Source organism: Halichoerus grypus, chromosome 8, assembly GCF_964656455.1.
Source record: "Halichoerus grypus chromosome 8, mHalGry1.hap1.1, whole genome shotgun sequence".
Classification (NCBI taxonomy): domain Eukaryota; kingdom Metazoa; phylum Chordata; class Mammalia; order Carnivora; family Phocidae; genus Halichoerus; species Halichoerus grypus.
This window is the reverse complement of record NC_135719.1, coordinates 40,898,141-40,914,037: the sequence shown is the minus strand read 5'-3', so window position 1 is coordinate 40,914,037 and position 15,897 is coordinate 40,898,141. Positions and strand designations below refer to the sequence as shown.

Here is a 15,897-nt window from a genome sequence, read left to right as displayed (position 1 = left end):
CAGGAAACAGAAATATTTCTACAAAGGGGGCCTGGTTTGGGATGAGAACAGCTCTGATGGCCGGTATGTGAAGGAGAACTGCAAACCTCTGAAGGTCAGTTTCTGGCTTCCCCCAGCTCAACTCATGCCAAGGAGACCCCAGGCACTGGGCAGACACACAGCAGACACAGGCCGGGCAGCTAAAAGCTGCCTCCTCGCTCCGGCTCTGTGGGAGGCCGCACCCGAGGCTGCTGGGTGCCGGCCGTGGGGCTGCTTGCAGACCGCCCCTGAGGGGCCCTGAGCCCCACCCCTTCCCCACAGGGTGGCTATGGATGTAATGGGGGAACACCAGAAGAGCCAGATGTCAGAGACCCTGCTGCTTCCTGTTCCCCTCTTCTCTCAGTTTTGGGAAGAACTAGGCAGGACTGAGGTGAGGGGGAGGGAAGACATAGACATGGCCAGAGAGCCTCTGTCAACTGCATTTGGTGCCCGGACAAGTGAACTCTGCAGAGGTGATTCTACCCACCTGTCAGGACTTTGCATGCAGGGGCAGAGGCACCGAGCCAGCAAGACTACCCAGTAGCCTGACAAGTTGAGAGCCAAACGCTCTACGCAGGCATGAAAGGAAAGGAGCGGCTCACTGTCCAGGAGGGCGGAAGTAGTCCTCCAGGGAGGCAGCACTGCCTCCTCAACCCATTGCAGCAAGGCTTCCCAGAGGCACAGGGATCTGCTGTGGCTTCCCACGACCCTGCCATCACACTGAGGCACCTTGTGTCCCTGAGCAGAGTTACATGCTCCAGGACTCCTTGGAGCACGTGCAGCTGTTTGACCTGATGAGGAGGATGTTAGAATTTGACCCTGCCCAGCGCATCACACTGGCGGAGGCCCTGCTGCACCCCTTCTTTGCTGGCCTGACCCCTGAGGAGCGGTCCTTCCACACCAGCCGCAACCCAAGCAGATGACAGGCGTAGGCCACCCCACGAGCTGGAGCGCGGGACTGGGCTGCCCGGCCTTTTCTCCAACCTCCACCGCCAGGCCTCAGGGCCAGAGCCACCCAGCGAACAGTGCAATGTGAAGGAAGGCCGGAGCCTGCAGGGGACGAGACTTGATGCCCAGCTGCCAGAAAGCACAGATTTGACCCAAGCTATTTATATGTTGTAAAGTTATAATAAAGTGTTTCTTACTGTTTGTAACCCCTGGTACCGGTGTGTCCGTCTCCAGGCTCCTTGCCTTCCCCTCCCCCTACATTATTAATAAAGTCTTTCTTAGCAGTTCAGCTTGTGGAGAGCTAAGTGTGAACTGGGCTGGCACGGAAGGGCTAGCCAGTGACAAGACAGAAGCCAGGTGTCCCTCTGGGCCCCAGAGAAGAGCCTGGAGGTGGCGGGCCTGCTGGGAGGCACCGGTTCCCCTCGGCCCCACGGAATCGAAGGCAAAGGGCCGACCGGGCCTAGCCAGGCAGCAGCTACTCTCTCCTCCTGGCCCCATCACCAGCTGCCACTTCAGGCTGTAGCTGCCCAACTGTGGCCGACTAAAGGCTGGCGACCGTGAGCCGACCAAGCTGGGCTCCTGGGGCTGGGGGGCAGCCCCTCACTGCGGCCCACACAACAATTTACTAGAGCCCAGGACTCTTGTCATTCAGCTTTATTTTAAGTGCTGGTTTTTGGTTCCCCAAGAGCTGCATGGGTGATGGTCCTGACCACCTGACTGGGGCCCCCTGGGGACTGGGCGGGGGGAGGGGGGGCAGGATGCCTCTGAAAAGAGCTGAAGGCAGAGGAATCATGCTGATCTTTAATAGGACCGGGGAAGGCCCAGGCTAAGGGCAGGAAGAGGCTCCAGAGCCACCCAGAGAGAAGACAGGCTTGGGCACAACCTCCCAGTGGCCCCTCAACAAGGCCCTCACCCCCAGGGCCACTGCAACTTACCGGATCAATCAGAGTCTGCTGAGCCAGGGCTCCTCAAGCTCCTCTTCCACCGTACCCAAGCAGGGGACCTTACTGCATGAACAGGCAGGCACCCAGAAACTGTTTAATGGTTGCTTACTAAAATGCCTATAATCCAGCACTGCTCCGCAGACTATGACCCTGCCTCTAAAGAGAGGGCTCCTTCTTGGGAGCTTCTTGGCCCTGAGAGTGAGCAGAGGCTCAGGGAGGATATACACAACAAGGCTCACAGTCTCTGGCCTCCTCCCACTGCTGGAGACAATTTAACATTTGAGGGAGGATGGGAGGAAAGGAGGGACCAGCCCTCTGCCCTGCCTCATCTGCTCCTGGCTATGTTCCTATAAGAAAAGCGTTAAGTAGCCTGAAGCCCATGGTGGCAGGGCCTACCCTGTGTCCATGATCCTTGGTGAGCCCTCCCACTCACCCCCTTAACCAGAGCGGGTGGGCAGAGAGCAGAAAGTAAGCCTGAAGGCCTGAAAAAGGCTTTAAAGCATGAACTTTTTGCAAGGGCCCCTGCCAGGGACTCCAGGGCATGGCTCCTGTTCTGATACCAGCCTCCAGGGCCTAAGCCTATGAGGTCCAAGGGCTTTCCTGCCTTAGGATCTGAGCAGCAGTATGTTCCTATGGCTGAGCCCCGCCAGCTGGCTCATCTAGAACTAGCCTCATTTTGGCATCTTTTGAGATAGGGTGCTGGCCCCAAGCGTACTCATCTAGAGTGGACAACCATAAAGGGTCAAAGCCCAGACGTTGTAAGAACTGGGGTGGGGCCCAGACAGGGGAGGGACATGCGCCCTGCTCTGGGACGACAGCTGCAAAAGACCGTTTCAGGGGAAAGAGACGGGGCAGAAGAAAGGGGGTATAGAGGCAGGCAAGGAGGTGGGAGCGGGGTAGTGGTGGCCTAAGACAGAAGCACCAGGGAGCCTCTTCTGGCTCAGCACCAGGCTCCCCCAGGGACCTCCCCAATACTGAACATTAAAGCTGCACCCTGAGGGCTCTGGCCCCAGACTAGGCAAAGGCTCTGCCCCCAGCCAGAGAGGGTATGGGGCTGGGGGCACTGCTGGCAAGATGGGCACTGTGGTTCTATAGTAACATAGTCTCGTACTACCTATGCTGAAAACAGAAAAACAGTATAAAATCCCAATACAGTAAAACCATCCTGATGCCACCCCCTTCCCTGCCTCTCAGAGTGATGGAGTGGAAAGGAAGAAGGACCCTTGAAAAAACTCCCAGCATAAAACTTGCATCAGCTCAGGAGAAAGGGTCCAAAGTCCCCAAATCAACTTGTGGGGCTCTGGGAAGGCCTCCTCAAAGCCCTCAGAATGAACGGAGTGCAAGTCTGCCCTCTGGCGGGCAGCTGCAGCGCAGCCAGTTCGACATGATCAGGAGAAAGGCTGCCCGGAGGGGGGGTGCGGGGGGCAGAGGACACGGAGCCATAGCAAGAACAGGCCCCCAAACAGGACCCGCCCCACCCCGCAAGGTGCTTGCCCAGGCCCCAGTGACTGTAAACCTGAAAACTCGGTCCGTGAGCTGCCTAAGTCTGTAAACAAAGCCCCACCCAGCCACGCAGGGGGCCACGTGTAGAGATGCCGAGAGCCACTCAGCCTGCCGCCCACCCAGGACACCCAGTGGGAAAGCCTTCCTCGGCTACGGGCAGGTGACAGGTCATTTTTAAATATGATCTGTTCTCTCACAGAAGTAACAAATCCAAAAGCGAAAAACTTTAACAAGGTCCATGAAGCTTCACATCCTTAAGGCGTTCGTTGTCAAGTTCAGTGTGTCCGGAGCAGCAGGGGACTGCAGGGTCCAACTCGCCCAGAGCCCCTCTAGGCAGAGTGCAATGGAATGACGAACTTGCAGCCAAAGGGTGAGTGGTAGCTGATGCCCACCTCCTGGAACACCTGCTGGGGGAGGCCGATGTCACACAGGTAGATGCGGCCCGCGCGCTCCCCCAGCGGCAGAGGCAGGCCCAGAGCCAGCGACCACTTGGCGTCGATACCCTGTTCGCCTTCATGCACGGGCGGGTCGATGCTGAGCACCGGCGCCCGGTTCCGGTTGGCCCAGGCCACCGCTGCCTTGTACCAAGGCTGGTCCCGCAGGAAGGCATTCTCGGGGCAGTCCAGGCAGTTGATCACCAGGTCCACGGGGCTAGAGGGCAGATCTGCGGGTGGAAAGAGCACCACATGGGAATCGCTATAAGCAGAGAGCAGCCCGGGTGGGGACTAGAACCCAGATGACCCCAAGAGGGTCTTGTTCTGACACCACTCCGAGGCCCCGCCACAGGCTGGCTTTCTCAAGGCTGGGCCAGGCCCCAGGACTTCCAAGGCTGGACTGGGTACCAGAGACTAAGGACGTGTCAGCCCGATGGACCACCATCCTCGTGGAGCCCCCAGGCCGAAGCGCCGTGCTGCTGCCGTGCAGGTCGTCTCCGGGCGCAGCAGATGCACGTCCGACTGACACCCTGGGTACATTATGAGCTCTGAGAAGGGGGAGCCGACTGCCGAGTCAGCCCTCCCAGGGAGCCCTTCCCAGAGCCCAGCAGAAATGGGCTGACGGCCATGTGCTGAGTGGCCCAAGAACTGCAAGCAGACCAGAGCCTTGGATTAGCCTCCTCACCCAACCGGAGCCAGCCTGGTCTTGCTGCATCCTGCCCCGCGCCCCCACCCCATCTCATGAAAATGGGCTCTCCTTACAGCCCAATCTTAGGGATAGGGAGGGAACCGATCACTTCTCCAGGCACTTAAAAAAGTTTCTCTGCTCAAACCAAGCCTCTGGGAGGGACAGCATAAGAAGAGATGTCTCAACAACTATGTAAGTCTTGACCAGCCTAAGAGAATAATTTGAGAATAGGAGAAATCAGACCAAATTCAAGGTCAGCATCCTCAGACTTGGCTCTTGGAATTGAAATCAGAAAGCTTTTAGGTAGCCAGAGGAAGAATTGCCTAAAACAAGGCTTCATGTTACAGATCTCAAGCGGGGGAACCCAGAGCAGACCCACCTCCTGGCTACAGTAATGATATTTCTCAATTAGGGACTCAGGGCTTCCTTACTTAGAACAGACCACCAGGACAAGGGGGTGGGGGGATGTTGCCGGGGACCAGTAGGCTTTCAAGAGTAAAAACGGGGTCTTACTTTCCACGTGCACACAGGAGCCTGGCCTGAGAGGAGACTGAGGTTCTGGTCCAGGGTCTGGCCCCAACTTGCCATCTGACCCCTGGCAAGGCCCTTTCTTCATATTTCTTCTCTCTTCTCCTCCCCCACTCTCACTAAAACCCACTCCAATCACCTTGTCCCCTCCACCCTACCCCACTTAAAATTGCTCTGGTTGAAATCATCAGGGGCTTCCACACAGCAAGATCCAGTGGTCGATTCTCAGCCTTCATCTGAGCCTAACCTAGAGCGGCTTGCTGGCAGAGCTGACCGCACCACACCCCCGTCTTCACTTGCCTTCCAGGTGCCAGGCTCTCCTGCTTTTCCTTCTTCCTCCCTGTCTCCTGAGCTGCTCTCTCAACTCCCTGACTTCTAAACAAAGAACTCAGACTTAACAACTTCCCTACCTCTTCCTAGAAGATAGCTTATCCAGGCTCGTTAGGGCTCATTCCCACCTACACACTCGGCACTCCAGGCTTGACCCCTTCACCTACCTGCGGACTCATCTGTGTCAGTCAACATTTCCACCTGCATATCCAACAGGCACCTTCCTCCCCAAACCTCCTCCCACAAGTCTTCCCATCTCAGGATGGCACCTCCATCCTTCTGGTCACTCAGGCCAAACACCTTGCAGTCGTTCTTAACCCTTCCCCGTCACATCCCTTACATCCAATCTGCAGCCTCTAGCTCCAAAACTAACTTAGAAACTAACCCCCCTTCACCTCCTCTCCCACTACCACCAGCTGGCTGAGATCATCGGGGCTTGCACACAGCCACCAGCATCTCCTTCTGGTTTCGCACGACAGCCTCTTAACACCTCTCTTTGTAGACCTCTAGTCTACTCCCAAAGAGCAGCTGGAGGGTCATTTGGAATCTGAGCTGAATTCTACCTTCCTGCTACTTATTCCTCCAGTGGCTCTCCATCTCAGCTAGGGTAAAAGTGCAAACCCTTACAGCGATCCACAGGCCCTTCACCACCTGACCCTGAAACGTCTAAGTCTGCTACTCCTTACGCAACCCTCCAACCCTCCGTCTCTAGCTCCCTTCCCTACTTTGTCTCTGTAATACCACTATCTGGCCTAATAGAAAGGTTACTTATTTGTCTCTTTGTCCAATGTCCTAAGTAGAATGAAGCATGAATTAAAAAAAAAAAGTCTACTGCCACATCCTCAGTGTCAGGAGTAGTGCCTGTTCCGTAAATGTTTGTAAAGTGAACAAGTGGGTCCCCAGCTCTCCATCTGAGTAGTGGGAGAGGGAGGACAGCGACGGGATGGGAAGTAAGCAAGTCAACACCCAAAGTATTTCCTTTGTGTACAAAGACTCCTAACAGGCAGAGCACGCCTTACATCTGTGATGTTCCACCTGTCACCACTGGGCAGCAGCATCAGACCATCAAACTACGTGAGGAGGGAGGAGGCCGAGGCCCTAGCCCAGCCCTACGCAAGCACTCACCTTTGAGGTTAGATACTTGTTGGCCTTGGGTCTTGCTGAAGAGAGAGAGCTCGTTGGTGATGGACTCCAGCATCTTGACAAAGTTGGGCAGGAAGAGGATGACCTGGACATCATGGTTAGCCAGGTGCCTTCCACAGCTGATCCCCTGAGCCCCTTTCACATGGGGGCCACACAGCAGGGCCACTGTGGGCCTCTGGTGAACATTTTTGGGATTCAACCTGGAACAGAAGGTAAATTAGTATTATCAGCTGCAGACCTGCCAATCCCTACACCCTAAACCAGACGAGTATCTCTCAGCACCTGTCGCTCTCCAAGTTCTTGGCAGCCCCAGGTCCCAGAGGGGGTGAAAAGCCACCGAACTCCAGGACTACAGGGTGGCATTCCCACGGTCCCACACCCCAGTGTCACTTCATCTGCTGGGTCCTCTCACTAGGCAGTTCACCCAGATCTCATTCCATAGAACACTGTTGCCAGAACACTGCTCTCTGACCAGAAACACGTAACTCTTCTGTGGGACCTGTGAGGTCCAAACTCTGATTAGCAAAGAGGCTTCTCCACCTCGACAGCCCTCCTGGCTCTTCTTCTCTGGCCTCACTCTCTGCTATTCTTGTAAGGCTTTCTTGCTTCTCCTCAGAGGATGTCTGTCCCCTGCCCAGAAAGCCCTTCACTTGTAAAACTCTGACCCACCTTTTCTTTGAAATCCAGCTCAAGGCTCACCTCTTCCAGGATTACTCTGGCTCAACTCCTAAGAAACTCACAGCGAGGACCAAACGGGGCCGTTCTAAATCGTCCTCCATCAGGTGCCAGGCCAAGTTCTCTTTACTGAGCTGCCAGTAAGCGAAATAAGGGCAACACTAGATACTAACGGGATCTTCCACAGGATGCTGTGTGGATCAACGCACATATAGTACTTAGAACAGGGCCTGACCCGTTACAGCTCAGGTCACAGAGGAGGCAGCAGGCTAGGGGCTTCCTGGTCTCCTACACTGGCAGCTCCCTTGGATATCCACTTCCTGACGAAGTCATTTCCAGATCCTGCCATCCAAAGCTGAGCCATAGGTAAGGAGGTTTGGAAGATTAACTCTGGAGCTGTTCCCAACTCACAGGCAGTGCGGTCTGCCTCCAGGGTGGAAGGCAGGGGGAGATGGACAGCAAGAAACGGGCTTAGGTCCCTCCTTAGCAATGACAGTCACTTACTAGTCTCCCAAAGGGAGGCAGATGACAGATGCTGTTCCAGAGAGGAAGCCCCTGTGCTCCAAATACATTTGGGGGAATTTAGCAATGTACTCTGCATATATACCAAACCATTCATTTCCCGCACTACGTCTGCATGTTAAGGAAATACGATGAGCACTTCTCCCTTCAGACAGACACCTGAGCTGTGGCTTCTGACTCACCCATGTCTGTAACTGAAGACTCTTCCTCTCACAGAGGCATGCCCCATCGGAGGACTCAAAGCAGACCCTGGCATCACACAGCCGACAGCAGAGGGCAGGGTCCAGACCCTGGAAACAGACCTATCTGGATGGGAGACCTGGCTCCACTACGTACCAGCAGCGCCAACGTGGCCAAGCCTTTCTGCTGAGCCTTAGCTTGCTCATCCTCAAACACCAGGCTACTATTTACCTTCAAGGTGAAGTCATGAGGACCAAATTAAACACAGCTGTGAAAGCACAGTGACAAACTGCATGGTACTGGACCCACATGAAGCAGATTACTAGCTGTGGTGATCCTTCTCAAAGGAGCTGCAGGAGATGGCCCTTCTGAGAGGTCAGAGGCAGCGAGAAAAGCCAGGTCCAAGGACAACTAGCCCCAAGAAGCTGGCTAGAGGGCAACGTGATGGGGTGAGGACATTCACACCCTGCCCCCACACTGCTGTTTCTGAAATCCCGTCAGCAGCTCAGCTCCCTACCGCAAAGCTGTTGCAAAGCCCTACTTCCCAGTCCCAGAGAATGACTTCACAGATCCCAGCCACGACCACGGGCTCTGTTCTGTCCGACCTCGGCACAGGCTACTCAGACCCGGACTCCTCGCCCTGCCTGCTGGCCTCTGTTAATCCCCCCTCCTCCGCAGGACTCCGCTTGGATGCTACTGCGGCTTCCCGGACGATCCTCTGTTTCCTCTACCACCGCAATGTACTTTCTGGAGACCTCACTAGCCTTCCAGAGGGCAGGTGTAGTATTTTATTCTTCTTTGTGTCCCTCATCCTAGCACAAGGATTGGCACATGATATCAGTAAATGACCACAAATAAAATTAAGCACTGCTTTTGACATATGGGCCCAGAGGGCAGGTAGGAAGGCACCAAACTCCAGCTCTCCCACTGGGTGGTTCTAGAAGTTCTCAGGTATGGAACTCGGGGTTGATCTCTGAGTGAAGGACAAGTGCCAAAGGCTGAGTCTCTGAAGGCTCTTAGAAGGCAGGCCTCTGGTAGCCAGCAGGAGTGTCAAAGCCAGCTGTTATCAGGAAAGAAAGGGTCAAAGGGCGGGTTGCTGAGAGAAGAATGAGGACTTCCGGGAGGTGGGTAAGAGGGGCAAACAAAACCCTCAGAGCACCCAGGAAAGGGACTTCACAGAGGGACGCACACTGACAAACTCCTCCAGCAGAGCAGCACCTCCCCACGCGTAGCCCCCGCCAGTCTGGAGGAGTTTACCTGTTGGGTCCTCCGAGCAGGGTCAGGGCCATCTGGCTGGCGCACACTCCTGTCATCTCCAGTCTCCGCTCCAGAGTCAACCCGTGCTTCTCAGCCACAGACAACAGCTTTTTATGCAGTTCATAGGAAACACTTGGGACAACCAGGCCAGAGTCTGCAGTTCAAAAGGAGGTGAAGAGAGAAAGGGAAAGTGATTACAGGAAACCAGATCCACAAATGTTTGTACTTGAGCCAGGATTCTGTGAAAGCCAAGACTCTGAGACTGGCCCTCCCCTGGCCTGTCGGCCTAATGTGGGACGGAGGTGTACCACGGAGCCCCCAGAGTAGCGGGTGGGGAAGTAACAACTTGTGCCCGGTCCCAAAGAGCAGGGACAAGCTTAAGCTGTCTTAGCACTTGATTCTTTAAGATTTGAGAGAGAGAGAGAGCACGTGCATGCAGGCACCCACGAGCAGGAGCAGGGGGAGGAGCAGAGGGAGAGGGATGAGCAGACTCCCCGCGGAGCAGGGAGCCCGACACGGGTCTCCATCCCAGGCCCCTGGGATCACGACCTGAGCCGATAACCGACTGAGCCACCCAGGCGCCCCCCTCGTAACAGTTCAGCTTCAGACCACAGAAGCCAAAGCTACCCGCATCTCTCAGGTTATTACAGGGAAGGGCTGGCACAGCCTGCGAACAGCAGCCTGTGCGCCACGTCAGAGGAGAAGAGGCTTTTCCCCGAGTGGGGGGAATGGCACCCCTGGCAGTGGGACTGTCCTCGCGAGCAGACTCCTCCTTCCCCACAAGTGGAACAGATGCCAAGCCTCTAGACCCTCTGCCCCCGCTGTGCTGTCCCAGGTCTCGGCTGGATGACTTGCTCATCCCATCTGCTCCCCACTTCCTCTTCTCCTCCTTCTACTTAGCCCTTCCTCTTTGCTTAAGAAATTTAATGAGCAACTTGTTTTTTCAAATAATTTGTCATTTTCTCCCCACATTTGGGGCGAATGTAACCTAATACTCAAACCTCAGGGCAAGAGTACATGGAAAGCAACCTACTCAGAAGAATCTTGAACATTTGCCATAAAGAAAGGAACTCTATAAAGGTTAGGGAGAATCACTGAAAGTAGAGCATGGAAAATACTTGGTTTATAAGGCCAAAGTCTGCAGCAGCTGAGACACTTGAAAGAGTCTTACCTGCATTAGCACCAACATACCAGGTGCCATTTCAGGGCCCAGAAAACCAGGACAGGAAAGAAACGCCAAAGTAAAAAACTGTGATCTGTAATGAGCAGCTCGTCTTGACAACCACTGCCATCTTACAAATACTACAAGCCACTGGCCTGGCCCCAAGGGTGCAGACCTTTGCCGAAGATCCCCATTGGGCCTCACTGGCTGACAGACCAGCACATACAGATTCCAATTAGCAAGTCGTCGTGGGACTGCATGTAACTAGTTTTGTCTGGCTGCATCAGATGACTTTTCAGATCCTGTGTCTTCATCTATACTGTAAACTCCTCCAAGCAGGGAAATAAACCCTTTACTTCTTTGGCCCCCATCTCCTCAACTTGCTTCAGCTACATTTATCAACAGAGGTGAGTTCTCATCAAGTACTCAAACATACAAATGATGCAAACCTAGTGCTATTTCTGGTCTGGCCTAACTCTATGGTAGAAGTTTTCAGGAAGTTCATCATCTATCCTATTGGTTGCAAAGCCCTGTCTAGAAAAACTTGTCTTCCTCCCTGATCATTTCAGAAATAATTTCTTGAAGTTCTATCAGATATCCAGCCCTGCCTCCACAGACTCTTAAAATCACACAGAACGAGGCTATGGCGGTACATTTGAACAACAGGAATCCAAGCACAAAGACTGAACCCAAAGCACTAAGGTATATATGTATCCTCTCAAAGGAAGGCGAAATAATAACTTAATGTAGTAATGACAATAAGAGATGTCTACACATCAAAATTAATGTTATCCTGTTGGTTAACTGAAGCCTTCTACCTGCCTGAGTCCTATCCCGGCCTTGGCACAAACACTGCCATTAGGAACATGGATGGTCTCTTCTCTCTTTCTGAAATGTCAGTCCTAAGTGCCAGTGCTGGAGGCTGCAGCCTGACCTTGCATGTCAACAGCTGATTAAAACAGCCATTTTTATGGCCTGCTCCAGGCACGCACATATTATCAGAACTAATTAGGAATCACTGATAGCAGTGTGAAAAGCCAAAGGAATTCTCAGGAGTCCTAAGCCACCAACAACCTTAAACCTGTCAGACAAGTCATGTCTACTTCAAACACCCTCTTTACCTGCAAAGTCACGCAAGAGAGAGCTTCCCCTTGACCCTGTGCATTTCTTCACCCATTTATTTGCTTTCTGTTGACTCTGAAACGGATCAAGGTAGGGAGTCCTGAGCATGTCACCCTACAAATCACGCATTCTTTGTGGGTCTACGTCTTGTGCTGTAGGTACACGGCACCTCCCTCCCCCATGCCGAGGGCTCTCTGGAGGCAGGCTGAGCATTTTCTTCTCACAGTCCTGAAAGGTACAAAACTCACAGTACAGGGAGAGGAGAGTAGAGCCCACACCCTGGCTGGCTGGCTGCTCCAGCGGGGAGCTCACTGATGGTGGGAACACTGCTGATGAACTGGCACACTTTGTAGCCTAGGGCAAGACAAGGCCGGGATCCCTTCTCCTCAGTCTGCCAGTTACAGGGCCTAGGACCCTGCAGTACCCTACTCAGTTTCTCCGAGAGGAATGTGCAAGCACCACAAAATGTTCCTTTTCAACATTTACACATAAAGTCCCACCACCAGTCAGACTGGCTTATCAGAAACAGGCAGAGGGAATAAAATAAACTCCAAAGGAAGGGAACCAAGAACATAGCGTGTAAATGGCAAACAATAACATTGCCAAAGCCTGAACATGAGCCAAGCCTAATTATGTTTGGGCTGGCAGGTGGATCTTTATTGTTCTGGAACCAAGGCAGTAAAATCAGTTGGTAGGGTTTCTCTCACTATGTATTTTACAGCTGTCGGTGAAACAAGAAAGGGAGATATAATTACAGCCAGTTCGTGACAAGCAGAGCACATCGCAGGATCTGATTAACCTCAGGGTATCCAGGAAAACAGCTTAAGCACACTCTGTACAGGCTGGGAGACCAGACTCCTCCCCAGACAGCTCACTCCACAGCATGAGGCCAGGGCCCTGCCACCTCACAGGCCAGCCACCACAGTGCCTGCTGCGGCCTCCCCTTCGTCAGGTCTGTCTCACTTCCACAGGCTCCTTCCAGTACATACGACTTAAGGCCTCAGCCTCGTTCTCACACCCTCAAGCACCATGTCCAAACCTTCTCCAGCAGCTTCTGCATGTACATCCCTCCCTGTCCTTCAAACCTCCCAGCCTTTTGGTTGTGTGACAAGACTCCCACAACAAAGTGTCAGCTCAGATCTAAACTCAGTCCTCACACTGACATGGCCCTTTAGTGAGAAAGGCTGTGTGCGCCCCATGTGTTACCAATGAGGAGCACAGCTCACTGAAGGCTCAATGCCTCAATGAGGGCATGTGATTTCTCCAGGGCTATGAATTCTGATTCCATTCTGTGGGGATCACACAACTGTGGGGGGATATCACACTGGTTTGGTTTGGTTAAGTTCTTTTTTTTTTTTTTTTTAAAGATTTTTTTTATTTATTTGCGAGAGAGAGAATGAGAGACAGAGAGCATGAGAGGGAGGAGGGTCAGAGGGAGAAGCAGACTCTCTGCTGAGCAGGGAGCCTGACGCGGGACTCGATCCCGGGACTCCAGGATCATGACCTGAGCCGAAGGCAGTCGCTTAACCAACTGAGCCACCCAGGCGCCCTGGTTTGGTTAAGTTCTTATTTAATCACCCAGTGCTCATCACAGCAAGTGTACTCCTTAATCCCCATCACCTATTTCACCCATATCCCCACCCCACCCCTGGCCCTCCTCCCCTCTGGTAGCCATCAGTGTGTTCTCTATAGTTAAACACACAGGTTCTTTTCAGGAGTATAAACCAGTAAATTCACACCCTCAGACCCACACTGTATAAGAGAGCCCCTGTAGATTTACATGAAAGCTACACAAAATGAAATTTGGTGTCAACTGTATCTCTGAAAGAAGGATTTGTTACAAGAAGCCTAAATACTCAATACTCTTTATTAGGGCCCACAAGGCCTCCAAGATCTGGCCCCTGTTTACTTCACCCCCTTTACCTTGGACCCCAACTCCCACCATGCTCCAAGGCACCTTGGCTGCCTTCTGGTTCCTAAACATATTCCAAGTCCCTTCTGGCCTCAGGAAGCATGTCCCCTCTCCTGGGACTCTTTTCTCTCTTCCAATATTCTACCCACACTCATAGCTGGTCCCTCATTTTTCTTAAAGAAGTCCCTCATTCTTCTTCTCCCCCTCTTCTTAAATATCCCTCAGTCTCAGCAGGCTGCTTATTTTCTTCACTGTACTGAACACAACTTGTAAATAACTGTTTTTTCGTTTTGGACTATCCACTTTGCCAGACTGCAAGCTCCATGAAGGCAGTGACCGAGTCTGTCTTGCTCACTGCGCTAGCCTGTTCTTCACGGTGCCCTCACTGTCAGCACAGGGCCTGGTCGGGTCTACATAAATGTGTGTGGAATTAATGAAAGAATGGGAAGGAAACCTGTAAAACTGCCTCAGCAAGTTCCATTCTGCAGCTGGGTAAGAGCCCAGCTGTAACCAAAGGTAAGTGTGGGTGAGATGTTTCAGATTCTTTCCCCTCCCCCATTTACAACTAGACAAACCCCCTGTCCACCCTGGACCTCATTCCTTCAGGTTAAAGCTCCACTGAAACAAGCTTTGGACTCAAGAGGTAAAGGACCTCCTGACAAGATGGCTTATTAATTATGAAGGGGAGAAGTATCCTTACAAAGAAGAAACCCGGTGGACGATACCTCACCAAGTGATTAACTCAGCCCCAATGGTGAGACAAACTGACACTGTATATTCTTACGATGTGATACCCTGAAAAGGACAGAGCCCCACCAAAATCGTGGGGAAAATGTTTAACATGAATCACATGGAACATAAATCACATGAATCAAAAGGAACAATCACTGGGTGGCTCAGCTGGTTAAGTGTCGGCCTTTGCCTAGGGTCATGATCCCAGAGTCCTGGGATCAAGTCCCGCATCGGGTTCCCTGCTCAGCAGGGAGTCTGCTTCTTCCTCTCCCTCTCCATCTGTGTGCTCTCTCTCTCTAATAAATAAATAAATCTTAAAAAAAAAAAAAAAGAACAATCAGTAAATAAAACTAAGGGATATTCTGCAAATCAACTGGCCTAGACTCTTCATAAATGTCAATATCACAAGAGATGACAAAAGTTGTGGGAACTCTCCTGGTTAAAGGAAACAAAAGAGATACAACTGTATCTCGACTACATCTCATATGATGTAATGCACAACTGTTGACTAAAAATACAGCTATAAAGGACACGACTGGGACAACTGGAGAGCTGTGGATAAGGAGTGTATATTAGATAATATTTTGTGTTAACTCTGTTTCCTGAGAGCAATCTTACAGTGTGGTTGTAAGCAACATCCTACTGAATGTACAGGGAGGTATGCAGGGGTAATGTAACGAAATGTAATGAGAGCAACTAAATCTCAAGTGGTTCAGGTATGCGCTTGTGTTAATATAAAGTAAATGTGGCAAATATTAATAGGTGAATCTAAATGAAGAATGCATGATGTTCATTATACTATTCTAGCAACTTAAAGTGTAAAATTGTTCAACATAAAAAAGTTTTTTGGCGGGGGGAACCTGGGTGGCTCAGTCGGTTAAGCTTCTGCCTTTGGCTCAAGTCATGATTTAGGTCTTGATCTCAGGGTCCTGGGATAGAGCCCAGTGTTGGGCTCCCGGCCCAGCAAGGAGTCTGCTTCTCTCTCTCCTTCTGCCCCTCCCCACCGCTTGTACTCTCTCCCTCTCTCTCTCAAATAAATAAATAAAAATTTTAAGGGAAAAAAAGAAGGCTAAAGTATTTAAAAATAAATAAGTAAATAAGTTGTGGGGAGAAAAGAGAGAGTTAAGTGCCTTCAAAGATGACCAGCTAACACATCAAGCCAGTGGTAGGGTGGGGAGTGGCAGGAGACAAGAGAGTAAAGTAAAAAAATACAAAAACAAACCCTGTTTCCCACAGTCTTACAACCTAGCTGAAAACAGAAAATATATATGTGCAAATACCAGAAAATACACTAAACTGTTATCCTGAGCACACGTGTAAAGTATAGATTTCAAACCAGGAGCTGCAGGACACCTGGGTGGCTCAGTCGGTGAAGCGTCTGCCTTCGGCTCAGGTCATGATCCCAGGTCCTGGGATGGAGTCCCCCATTGGGCTCCTTGCTTGGCGGGGAGCCTGCTTCTCCCTCTCCCTCTCCCTCTGCTTCTGCCGCTGCCCCTGCTTGTGCTCTCTCTCTGACAAATAAATAAAAATTAAAAAATCTCAACCAGGAGCTGCAGGCAATAGGTTCAAATTCTCAACCATGCCTGGAAAGGCAGGCAGGACTGTAGTCAGGACAGGAGGGAGAGAGAGCACTCCAGGTGGAGTGGGGAGGAACCATGAACAAAGTTCCACAAGCTGGAATCTGGATGACCTGTGCAGATGCAAATTCCCTGCTGGAGCCCCAAGGCTGATGTGAAGTCTGGCTTAGAGTAGTAGGCAGGCCCAGACTTCAGAAGGCTCTAAAGGCCAAGGCCTATGAC

At 52.1% G+C, this 15,897-nt stretch overlaps 2 protein-coding genes across 11 annotated transcripts in view; one reads left to right on the top strand and one right to left on the bottom strand.

Moving 5' to 3' along the window:
• Window positions 1-1,255, top strand: part of CLK3 (CDC like kinase 3) — a 29,542-nt gene extending 28,287 nt beyond the window's left edge. For all 9 annotated transcript variants that reach the window (XM_078079091.1, XM_036117749.2, XM_078079093.1 and 6 more), the window contains 2 exons: window positions 4-94; window positions 765-1,255. In XM_078079091.1, the coding sequence (XP_077935217.1) occupies window positions 4-94; window positions 765-941 (268 nt within the window). In that variant the 3' untranslated portion in view covers window positions 942-1,255. The remainder of the gene's footprint in view (window positions 1-3; window positions 95-764) is intronic.
• A 350-nt stretch (window positions 1,256-1,605) lies between these two features.
• EDC3 (enhancer of mRNA decapping 3) overlaps window positions 1,606-15,897 on the bottom strand; it is a 59,183-nt gene continuing 44,891 nt past the window's right edge. For both annotated transcript variants that reach the window (XM_036117756.2, XM_036117757.2), the window contains 3 exons: window positions 9,171-9,324; window positions 6,519-6,736; window positions 1,606-4,077 (listed from right to left, as the gene is read on the bottom strand). In XM_036117756.2, the coding sequence (XP_035973649.1) occupies window positions 3,743-4,077; window positions 6,519-6,736; window positions 9,171-9,324 (707 nt within the window). In that variant the 3' untranslated portion in view covers window positions 1,606-3,742. The remainder of the gene's footprint in view (window positions 4,078-6,518; window positions 6,737-9,170; window positions 9,325-15,897) is intronic.